We start from the raw sequence: 12,357 nt of genomic DNA, 5'->3' as shown, positions 1-12,357 counted from the left end.
TCGTTTATTTTTTTTTTTTTTTTGTGTTTTTACTTTTTAAGCTGATATAAAATTGTACACTTAAAACAAAAGTATTAATAGAACTGCGGATATCGCACTATTTACGATATTAACAAAAAATGTTTGGAATTTGTGAACAGCGTTTTTAGCGTTTTTAATTCACTTATATACTATAAACGCTGGTGAATTCTAGCTTACTTTAGTTGTAATTGTATATACATATAAGTATGTATACGTATATTTGATATGATTTCATTATTCCATACCTTTACATGTAGACGTACAAAAGTCTATACATTCTAGCTGATATGATTTACGAGAAGCAGGCACAAAGTGGTACATATAAAAATATTTAGTTTATGATTTGTAAACATTTATTCGAGTATGTCTTTTTGTATCTCTCTTCTGGACGGACTCTGTTTCACCATAAAGATTTCTTAAGTGTGTTGCAAAAATATATTTAGGATAACCCAATAATATACAAAACGCAATGTTGTATAATGAAATATTATTGTGGTTATAAGTTTTCAATTATAAAAAAAAGTCCAAAATATTAATAAAGTTCATAAAAAATATATGAAAGAAACGTTTTCTTCATCCTAACCAACAACAATTAATGCACATTATTATTATCTTCATATTGGTCCGTCTTGCATAGCAGCACACAGCTGTGAGGCATACACAAAGGCCGCCGCACGTTGGTGGCGCGAATACAATAGACCACGAAGCGCATCTTTGCAAAAAGCGACGCAAAAACCAATCAAAAAAATCGAGTATAATAATAAAGAAAAGCAGCAGGAGGAGGTACCACTCCATCACTATGCATGCCTACCATCGTCCTGTCTGTTTGCCTGCCTGCCTGCGTGCCTGCTTGCCTTCCTCCCTGGCTGCCGATTAAGCGGCCAATGCAACGTTCTTTTGCCTAGTGGTCACTCACTGAATGTTGACTATGAAAAATGTGTGAAAATATTTTGCTGCAAAAACGTTGGCCACCGAAGGGCGCATGTAAAGCCAAAATCATGCGCATCGTCTTCATTTGTTTTTTGTTTTTTATTTTCCTTGAATATTTTTTTGATATCAAAGTTCTTCAAAAACACTATGTGCGCTTGATTTTTTGTCGATTCAAAAAAGTAACGGCGTATTTGCCGGACCAAGTGTTGAACTGGTTTTTTTCCAAGGCATAATCACCACTGCTAGTAGCAGTGGAAAAAAGGTTCTCAGGGTGCAGCCGAAGATAATAAAAATTCAGGCACATTTGATAATCAACTATGAAAAAATTTTAATTCATGCAAAAAATAATGAAATATAGAAAAACAAGGAAAGAGATGCAAAAAAACGGACATCGGCGAACCAGGCAACACAGGAGGCCATACAAAAAAAAACACATTAAAAAGCGTCTAAAGTACAAGACGCGTACGCGCGGACGAGCTGGCGATTTGGCATGCCAATGTGCGCGTCCTTATGGACCGTCATTGAAAGAAGGGTGCAAGGCAGACTGCAGGCCAATACAACCACTAACAATAGCAACAACAACAACAATGGGCACACTCAGCTTTGATCGCCTCTGAATGTCTAAGACTTTGCGACCACAACGTTGAATGGCATGGTCAAATAAAAAATGAGAATTTTCAAATGATGTAGTAAATTTGCGTATGCAAGCTTAGGAGCGATAGTAGCATCTACTCATAGACATTGCGCACAGATTTTCAACCCTTTCGAGTAATAAGCGTTATCTAATTTACGCTCTTCGCACTCGGCTGCTCAGCAAAGTAAGCGAGAGATTGTCGCGAGATGTGTTGTAGCCAAAGTGTAGCGGAGAGACACAAGACACAAAGCTGGCATATTTGGCTTTAGATTGAACAGGTTTTCTTTTATTGCGAATTTTGTCGCTTTTGCTATGTGAAATGTTCTTGTAAAATGTACGTTCACTGCGCCAACTTCGTATTTTCTCAACAGCTTCATCCGTTGGCATTTCCGTTCTTTGCGTTCGCTAGTGCTGGTAATATGAGCTCCGAAGGCGGATTGCGCTGCAAGAGATGCTACTTGCTCAACGAACGTTTGCGCTTTTCTTGAGCGTTTCTGCCATCCATTACTTGTCTCTTCGCTGTGCGCTTTCTGCTCCTCACCTCGCTGTGTTGTACAACAAATGACAAATAACTAGATGCATTGTAATAGATTATGTCTACAACTTAATCGTCTTGGATAAATGATGACACCGTTTCTCAGTGCGCCTCGTATTACTGCCATTGTGTAGCCATTGCTGATGTCGTTGCTTTTGTTGTTAGCAGCATTTCTGATGCTCATAGAGCAGACTTTGCTGTTAAATATGTATTTCGCCTATGATTTGCAAACACTGTTGCTGGCAGGATGAAGTGAAGGAATGTTTGTGCTGTTTTTGTTTTGTTTTTTTGTCATTTGAGATTCTTGCATTCTTAAACCAAAAAAAAAAAAAATTGTTTCTCTATGTATGTGATGATCTTGTGATCATTGGCATTCACACTTCTTTGGAAAAGAGATAATTGTATGTTGGTTCTTTCTTTTGTTTGTCGTTATCAAATACGGTTACTTACATACTAGTACTTAAACGAAAATGGACGAATTGTTTGTATATTAGTTTGGAGGCGTTGGGAGACATTTGCCACGGTCACCACCGCCTACAATGTCGCATATACTCATCTGAACTTATACATTAGTATTAGCGTTAAACCGAGCAGCGATACGAAAAGCGATGTGGCGACTTGCAGACCGGATGCGCCAGCCAAACGGCAGTGGAATGTGTCGTAACGCGACTGCTCGTCGGCCACAATATTCTGGTATTCAGCTTCTACAAGTTGACCGTCGTAGTAGGTGATCAGATCTTCGAAAGGATATTCATAGCCTTGTAGACATTCACATTTGTAGCCACCAGTTTCATAGCCACGGCCCATAATGGGTACACACTGCAAAGGAGCGTGAAAATGAGCGCAAATATATGAATTATTTGAACGAAAACGAAATTGTTTGAGAAATTTAGTATTATGTTGAAGGAAGTATGAGTTAGTAATAATTTAATTTACTTTTATAGCTTTACAATTATATCGCAAAATTAATCACTCTATCGGAAGATTTATAATTTTTACAAATGGTGTAGTACGTTAATCATTTTTAACACTTGCGCTACCTTGTATGTATTCCGAATTGATTACTTTGCTTGCATGCAAAAGAATTTTTTATAAGAATTAAAAAATAAAACAAAACTTACATAAGACGTTCGCTCATCACATTTATGCGTATTTTTGAAAGCGTTCGGCTCAAAGTACCAATCCGGACATTGATTGATGTCCAATTGCAACATATCCATAGAGACCGCAACGACACCCCTATAAAATGGAAAAAATGTGTAATGAGTAGAGTTAAAAAAATTATTAAAATATTTAAATTTTTGCGTATAATTTTTTCGAATAAATTAAAACAAAAAACACAGCGATTAAAAAACGAAAATACCATATTTGTTGTAAAGGGTCTTTCAAAAGACACACCCATATGTTTAATTTTAATAAAACAAGTAAAAAATTAAATTCTTCCACGTTTCACTATTTTTACTTAAAATTCTGCCTTTAACAGTTATGAGTGAAAAATTACATAATTTAAATGCCCACCATGTAAAATCCGCCAAACACCCGATTCATAAATGCCTCAATGTAGAGATCGTCGAGATATCGATGTTAAGGTTATTCAGCTACATTTTCCGCTACAGCAACAATATTCTCAACAGAACGTCCAGTTTTTGGTCTGCCAATCCTTTTTCTATTCCCGTCAAAACCAGTTCCTTGAAATTTTTCACCAATCTTTGAATTGTCGACTCATTCGGACTATTATTTCCACCAAAAAAATTACAAAGTTTGCGATATATTGTTCTTAAAGATCGACCATTTTCATAACAAGTTTCAATAATTTTAACGCGTTGTTCTATCATGTGAAATTGTGGTATCTACTTGACAAATGTGAAAGATACAAATAAAAACTGTTACCGTCTAGGAATTCTTCACTACTGACATCTAGGCGTCACCGTTGAAAGATGCTTTACCTTACTGGAACTACTCGGATTTAAATCCGGCCAAGACATGCCACATCAGCAATATTCCTCTTCAGCAGCAATATGCGTTGCATATTTTATGCTGTTACAACGAAATTTCGAATGAGGTCTCTGCATTCGGCAACGTGCCCATTGAAATTTTGGGCATCAATAGACAAATTAGTTCAGCTATCCTTTACAGAACTCATTTAGTGACATAGTAAATAAATCACGCACCGGAACATGGATAAGAAATAGATTTGCAACAATTTCTTTATCTTATATAAAAATTTATATTTTTAAAACTCGTTTTGCAAAAATATTTCAGAATTTTATAAAATAGGTTTTGCAACAACTTTTTATTATATATTACTAAAAAATATTTTGTTAAGCCCGTTTTTCAAAAAAATTAGGAATTTCAAGAAATAGATTTGCAACATTTTTTAGCACTCGTTTTTTTAAAAATATTTAAGAATTTTTCATTTTAAATAAATTTTCTTTTAATTGCTAGGGCAGCAAGTATCTGTGAATAATAAATCTACAAAATCTATCAAGTCAGTCCATAAGTTCGTGCATTTTTTAAAGGTGGTTTTAAAATTAATAAAAATATGTTTAAAGTATTTATTAATCAATAATATATTTTCCTTCATTATTTACAATGTCTTCCCAACGTTTAGGCAAATTTTTCATTCCCTGCTCAAAAAATTTTTTGTCCTTGGAGCCAAAATACGCTTCGATATCCCTATATTTTTGGAGTAGTTCTTGTTACTCATATGGGATTGAAGTCCACGGAAAAGGTGATAATCACAAGGTGCAATATCCGGAGAGTATGGTGGATGCGGCATTAGCTCCCATCCGAGCTCGTTCAGCTTGAATAATGTTTGCCTTGCGGTATGAGGTCTGTTTCCCCCGGGCCCGGAGTTTTCACAGGGGCCCGGACTCGAGATTATACGTATTTATAAGAATTAGATATCATTGGAAAGGGCCCGCATTTGCAATTTTCCCCCGGGGCCCGGATTTTCCCCCGGGGCCCGGGTATGCTCTCTACGGCCCTGCACACAAACATACGCTTCTACAGCGGCCGCCAAAAACTACCCGCTTGTAAATCTTTGTAAGCAAGTTTAAAAAATATCAAATGCCGTGATTTCAAGTATTTATTTCTAAAACTTAATTTTATTTATTAAATTTTTATTTTTGAATGATTCCTCAGAAAATCGTCATATTGCTTATGTATTCTTACCATTGGGATATGCACATATTTGTATGTAATAAGAATATGATTGATTATACTAGTTTGGAGAAAAGGAAATTCATTATTTTCTCGGTCGATGGCTATAGTGACCGATATGTCGTAAAGTATCCATTAAACAATTCTTTTGCTGTTTTTATTTTTTTGTTTATTCCATTCAGTTGTGAGTTGCAGGGTGTTAACAATGGAAGTCAACAAAGAGAATGTTCGGTACATTTAACAGTTTTTCTTTGATACCGTCGAAAATGCAAACCAGACGGTTGAAATTGTGAATGGTGCCTGTTATGTGTACTGTAACAACTAATTACGTGTAATTTTGGTTTCGTCGATTCCGTTCAGGCATTTTTGATGTTAAAGAAAATGTCGACAATGTCGATAAAATCACAGAAATAATCGCAGTTGGCCGGCATGTTAGTTTAGCATCGCCCAGCAGCTAAAGACCGACCATAAAATAATGGATTTCCTTTTCCCCAAACTAATATAAATATCTGCAAAATTACCAAAAACCATTCAACTAATTTAATACTTGTGATTTCCCCCAAGTAGTTCCAAAAATTGTATCTTTTATCATCCGCAATTAACACAATCAGATTACAATATGCCGCATCATCTGTTAAGTGAGGCCAGCAACAACAACCAATCAAAAAATTTAATCTAAATGTATACAACACACAATTCCTGACCCATAAAACCCACTATTGTTATTGAAATTAGCTTAATACTTTGCCCTGAATTCATGCGGTACACTTGCGCACGCAGCACCATTACGTTTAAAGCTAGCAACAAAAAAAAGATCACAAAAAAAAAAAAAAGCTAAAAACCAATTACACTCATCTTCCAACTGTCAAAAGCATACAAATAACTTAGCAAATATCCTTGAGTGTTAAATAACAAAAACAACAAAACAATCCGGTTGACCCGCTACTATAGTACATCCACATCTCCTTATTCTTCTATTCCCACTTCTACTTCTACTTACTTGAATTCCAGTTTCACTTTAAGGCTATCCCAGCCGAAAAAGGGTGCCGCATAGGTCACGAGCCACTTTTTCACATAACCATCACAGTCGAATTGCGGTTGTGTCCAATAGCCATGTTTCAGGTTTGCCGCACGGTATGAATTCGGGTAGTGTTCGTATTTTTGCATATATTCACCTGTTTCGTTGTGACGCAACTTCATTTTCATATAGAACGTTTCTAGGTCATCGAAATTGGCGGACCAACGTTGTTTCAAAAACTTGAAATACTTCTTCTCCGTGTAGATTTCGTGCGTTTTATTCAGACGTGCGATGTCTTCAACTTTGAATTTGCGTGTATTTAATTCGGTTTTGTATGCGTATGGTGCGAAATAAGTGCGGTTGGTGAATTTGTTGCGTTCCCAAAGCATGGCAGCCGACCAGACCTTAGTGTCGCCCAAGACAATGGCCAGGGTTTCGCCGATCATTTGATCTTCGGTCAGCGGTTTGTCGGCCACACGTTTACCAGTGTACACTTCATTGGGATCAGAGATCTGCAAAAAGGGAATAGGAGGGGACGTAAAGCATGAATAAATAGGTAAATATTAAATGTGGTAAAGAAGAGTGAGGCAAATAGGATACAAGTTTAGCATTGGAAATCGAGTGAAACTAGTTCGACTGGCCCTGCTGTTGGACCTAAATGCGATGTCTAACATTCTAATTTTTGTCTTTTCTTGTGCTTTTATTTGCATAACATGTTGATTTCTAGGATTGTCATTTGTTTTTGTAACATCATAGTTAAAAATGCAGGTTTCGCACCATTTTCATTTGTATTTATACTCATTTGCGCTTTCGACAACGTCATTTGTTGCGCCAACTTGTGCAAACAAAATTGTGATAAACATGTTTTTCTGGAATTATTATTAAAATTCTTTCCACTAATGATTTGAGCATTTCGATGATGTTGCTTTGACACTGAATATTTAATTTTATGAACTTTTTAAAGCGACAATGTGCCTGTGGCCACGTTAGAAATTTGAGCAACTTGAATTAGGCGTGGAAAATCATAGTTCACACTTGAAGGAATATTCATATAATTTAATGATGCTCGTTTTGTTCTATGGAATTATTAGTAAAGCGAACAGCTGTTGTCTAACGTACATTTAGAACCAGTTATTTTACCTTATAAAGTAAGAAAATTAAAACTAAAAATTAAGGAAAATTCACAAAAAAATGGTTAAGCATTCAAACTAAATAAGGATTGGCGAAATTTCCAACGCTGTTTAATATCGCGTATCACCTATACCAGGGTATCTTATTTTCTTGTTTTATCCATCTAAAATTTTTAGTGTCATAAGTAAGCTCTACAATGCGGTTCAAGTATAAGTGCTTAATTAATTAGAGCAACCTAGTATTTTGTAACTCAATGCGAATTGTGGTGCCTTCCCAAAACAGGTACTTCATTTTTCGTGACTTTGACATATCTGACGTCAGATCCTTTGCCAATACAAGCAAACAAAAGGCGGGAATATTTGATGTTTGTGAAAATTCAGTGAATAGCTTGGCAATATTGGGATTTGTGAGACTTAGAGTAAACGTCCTAATGAAAACGAAGTGCCGCGTGAAAGCACAAATTAATTTAATGCCTCCAAATGCGGAAGACGCCGTGACAAAAGTGTGTTTGTGTGTGCGTATAATTTCTTGTGTTTGGTTGTTTCCGTTGCTTTCGCATATTCTTCCTCTTCACAAGCAAGTAATTCCCCTTCCTTTCGTTCGTTTATTCACGGGCTCTGATGACACAGCGAATTCGGAAGACGCAACCATGTATTTTATTATCCTTGACATCAAACGACTTCGAGCAAAAAATTCTGCCAAAATTATTGAACAATTTACACTCTTTTATTAAAATTTGATATGAAACCTGAGGCTGGGAAAATACATACACTAAAGTGCGCATAATGTCGCATAAAACAAAATGCGATAGATGTATTTTAGCGTTTCAATGCATAATTTCAGGCGAGATCATCTAAAAAGCACTGGCATAGCATACCAGTTTGAGTGATATGTGGAGAGGAGCAGGACGCTTCACTTTTATACACTTACATACGGCGGCGTTAATCCGGATTACCGGCACGGTTAATTCTGATTAAAACTGTAATGCGACAGACGGTTGTTAAACAGATTAGTGTTTATTGGATAGTTTTGTCAGTAAAAGATGAACCCAAGGCAACAAATGCGGGTATTAGCTGCCGATACTGAGAAAAAATTATTAATTTAAAAAAATCTTATATTGCAATTTCTCAAACTGATCCGAAACATAAAAACAATTCATGTAAAATCGAACGTGTGAGTGAAAACTAGCATTGTTCTTATTTTTAAAAGCTTCATTATTTGTCATTCACAATAGATATTAATTATAATTTTTCGGCAATGTTGCCGTCGAAAGTTCCCCTAATCCACTTAAATTATGAGAATTAAGTCGAGCTGTCAATCCGCATTAGTTGCACTTAACGCCAGAGATAATTCCGAATTAAGTCGTTAATCCCCATTAAAAAAACTTAAACTTTATTATATTAAATCTGTATAGGTAATAAAACTGCATACTCAAGACGTTTTCTAAAGATTCTGATTAGGAGTTCAAAAATTTAATGCCAATTTTTGGAAATTTTGATGAACTTTGTACAAAGTTTGAAATATACAATGAGAAATACCGGGTCTTTCAAAAGTGATGCCCAGATGTCAGTAGTGAATAATTCCTAAACGGTACCTTTTTATATGTCATCGTGGACATTTGCCAAGTGGACAGTTATTAAATTTTACACGATAGAAGAACGTGTAACATTATTGAAACTTATTATGAAAATGGTCGATCGTTAAGAACAACATTTTGCAAAATTCGTTATTTTTTTGGTGGAAATAATAGTCCGAAGAAGTCGACAATTCAAAAATTGTTGAAAATATTTCAAGAAACTGGTTCTGCTGAGGATAGATAGAGGTCTGGCAGACCAAAACCTAGACGTTGTGTTGAGAATATTGCGGCAGTAGCGCAAAGTGTTGCCGGACAACCTTCAAGATCGATGTCTCGGCATGCTCAAAGATAAGGCATTCATGAATCGACTATTTATGATTATAAATGAAGTAATGTTCACATATAATTGTTAAAAGTTGTATTTTAAATAAAAATAGTGAAACCTGAAAAAATCTACATTTTTACATGTTATATATATATTTATAAAAAATTTAAAGAAAAAAAAGTTAGATAGAAAAATATTGCGAATATTGTAAAAAATAGTGAACTATTAATGTGAGCTAAATTGTAGTCTCAGCGGATGGTTTTGATGTTTTTATCCAAACGGAATTAACAAATTTGTATGATATTTTATATTCAATGACGAAATACTTCAACCCAAACAAATAATTCTGATTACGCCATAAATTAATGTCGGCTGAGATAACTTTTCACATAAGTGGACAACAGAGAGGTATATCATGATTTTAAAAGTTCTCTATTAGTTTTTTTTCTCAAGGAGTTTAAGTAGCGAATTTTCATATTATTAGCAAAAAGGCAGGTTCAACCGAAAAAGTCAATAAAACTATTAGCATTCGTTTTCTTCAGCACTGGGAGTATAGTTTTTTAAAATAGTAAATATAGAAAATAAAAGCGGGATGTAAAACCCGATCATACTTAAAACACCCATTGCATTTGGTGCTATTTAAGCATAAATTTAACACTATTTAGAATGGACAGTAACAAACAATACAGCCCTCTAAAATTTGTATTAGTCAATATCTTATGAAAAATTTTAGTGTCGAGGAAGCCACTTTCACACATTTTATGTGAACATTTTGTCTGCCCACCAATATTTTTTCTGAATTGATTTTCCCATGCATTTTATATTTAAACTTAACTACCGATTACCTGCAAGAAAGCACTAACGAAATTCGCCAAGCGCACAGCCATTTTCGCCTCATTTTCAAATTGTTCCTTTGCGCCATAGCTTACATCGCCACGCAATATCAAATCTTGTGGATGGAAGCTAGAGTAAAAATGCAAATAAAAAAAACAAATTAAATCCATGTCAAAGCTTAACACAGTCCACTCACTTTTTACACGTACGGTAATTCACGCCATGTATGAATTTCAGCGATTGATCAATATTAATATGTTCCGCATGCAAAGCTCGTGCGCCAGTGGAATAGTTGCGATATTCCGGATGTAAATCCAAGTATTTCTCACGCACGTGGTATGGTGCGCGTTCCCACTGTATAGGCACCTTTTGCACCCCTATGGGCAAGAGAAAAAGAATAGCATTAAAAAACGAATATGTCATAAGCGGAAGTGTTGCTAGTAAAACATACGAAGAAAAAGCTTAAGCCACCAAGTACTTTGAAAATAACATTGACAATGACTTTTTCACACTCACATCCAATTTTGAGGCAATCATAATCATTATAGTATTGCTCTGCTGAGGCCCGCTCAACTATTTCACCTAAATAGGGACGCCGCACCACATTCGGTAATCGATAACCGGGCTTACATCGACATTGATAGCCGCCACGTCGGAAGCCCCAACCGTGCAGCGGCTCACATTCTGTGGTTTCTTTTTTACAACGCGCAGTATTCGCAAAATGATTAGGTCCCTTGTTACCCTCGCCCTTCGGACATTGGTTTATGTCCAAACGCTCAAAATCCATTTCCAACACGGCAATAGCGGTATACCTTAAAAAGGGGGTGGCAATTTAATACTTGCACAATACTTGATTTGCAATTTATTGTCAAATGTTGGCACTTACTTGGGGTATTCAATATGTCTAAATTGCGTGTGTCGAGGGTAAATGTCAGCAATTGGTACAACAGCAGAAACAAGCCACTTATTCGAACGACCACAATCAAAGTAAGGGCGTGTCCACTTCACTGGACCAGGAATTTCATCGGCACCAGGCGGTCCGTGGAATGTAAATGTTTCGTTTGTGTTGTTGGCGTAGCGTATTTCAACTTGATAGGTAGTTTTAGTATCATGCCTACCTTCCACATCGTCCGGCAGCCACGTCTTATACCACTCATTTATTTTATACAGATCTGATGTGTAATCCTGTGATTTCATATCTGGCGGATGCGCACCCAAATCGCGTACATCGAAAGTATTCCAAGTGGAAATCTTTTGCAAGTGTATGGGGTCATTAAAATCATCCAAACGGAATGTGCGTGGCCCAAATCGTGGAAATGTTTTATTGAAGAAGCCACGGTAGGAAGACGTGTACGAGCTATTCGGCGCAAAATAAATCGCCGAAGCGTTTATGTAGGGATTCGCCGACACATCAGCGACGGTGGATAGAAAATAGTACATCATGCCCGGATCGTAAGTGTCATTAATCGCTGGTCGTATAAAACGCGACTGCAATATATAACTCCAAAAGAAGCTCCGACTCATTGCCATATTATGCAAATGAAGCAGCGCCGTGCGATTCGGAAATATGGGATTGATATTAATCTCCTTGATATCGGGTTTGTGCGAAACTGTGTCTTCTGGCAAATAAATATCACTAACATGCTGTATGGGGCAATTGTCGGCATTTACTTTATCAAATCTGTATTTAATCTCATCAAATGCATCGCGTTGCTGCCATTCAAATTGGGCGAACACACCCACAGCCAGAATGAGCATAAATAATGCATAGCTGCGTATTAAAATCGATGTTTTTGAGCCCAACATCTTGGCGCTGAGATTAAACAAACACTTAAAAGACTACTTATACGTGGAAAAACATAAATTACAGTTAAAATAGAGTAAAAATAATAGCACAAACACAAAAATTAACACCCACAACACGGATGATTACTAATGCAAGCACTTGTCGAACTACGCCCTATTGAAGAATGACGTGAAACGCAATGGAAATGAAATGGCTTAGCAAGTGTCAACACGCAGTGTTGCCGTCGCAGTGAAATTAGTTGCAACAGGCAGCAGTTACAAATTTCAAAAGTAGAGGCAGCAAAGACTCCAGTACAGGCAGAGAACGTAAATTCATGAATTCATGAATTTACGTTCTCTGGTACAGGTAATATATGCATGCATATGTAAAAGTGAGAAGGGACAG

The 12,357-nt window shown here is 36.3% G+C and overlaps 1 protein-coding gene across 1 annotated transcript; it reads right to left on the bottom strand.

Annotated features, from left to right (window-relative positions):
* On the bottom strand, positions 1-12,132 carry LOC129235343 (uncharacterized). Its single transcript, XM_054869138.1, has 7 exons — positions 11,053-12,132; positions 10,683-10,978; positions 10,363-10,543; positions 10,178-10,295; positions 6,283-6,812; positions 3,242-3,359; positions 1-2,939 (listed from the first exon to the last, which is right to left on the bottom strand). The coding sequence occupies exons 1-7, from the start codon at positions 11,970-11,972 to the stop codon at positions 2,673-2,675; spliced, it is 2,430 nt and encodes an 809-aa protein (XP_054725113.1). The 5' UTR covers positions 11,973-12,132; the 3' UTR covers positions 1-2,672.
* Positions 12,133-12,357: the final 225 nt, after the last annotated feature.

Source organism: Anastrepha obliqua, chromosome 1 (assembly GCF_027943255.1).
Source record: "Anastrepha obliqua isolate idAnaObli1 chromosome 1, idAnaObli1_1.0, whole genome shotgun sequence".
Taxonomy (NCBI): domain Eukaryota; kingdom Metazoa; phylum Arthropoda; class Insecta; order Diptera; family Tephritidae; genus Anastrepha; species Anastrepha obliqua.
Note: the sequence above shows the minus strand (reverse complement) of the source record. Positions and strands in the feature narration are given on the sequence as shown.

What these genes read in the sequence shown, in the direction of transcription:
- LOC129235343 (XM_054869138.1), bottom strand. Translation starts at nt 11,972, where the DNA reads ATGTTGGGCTCAAAAACATCGATTTTAATACGCAGCTATGCATTATTT. An exon ending in AGACATATTGAATACCCCAA is followed by an intron (nt 10,979 to 11,052) that starts GTAAGTGCCAAC and finishes CCCCTTTTTAAG; the next exon opens with GTATACCGCTATTGCCGTGT. An exon ending in AATTACCGTACGTGTAAAAA is followed by an intron (nt 10,296 to 10,362) that starts GTGAGTGGACTG and finishes TTTTTACTCTAG; the next exon opens with CTTCCATCCACAAGATTTGA.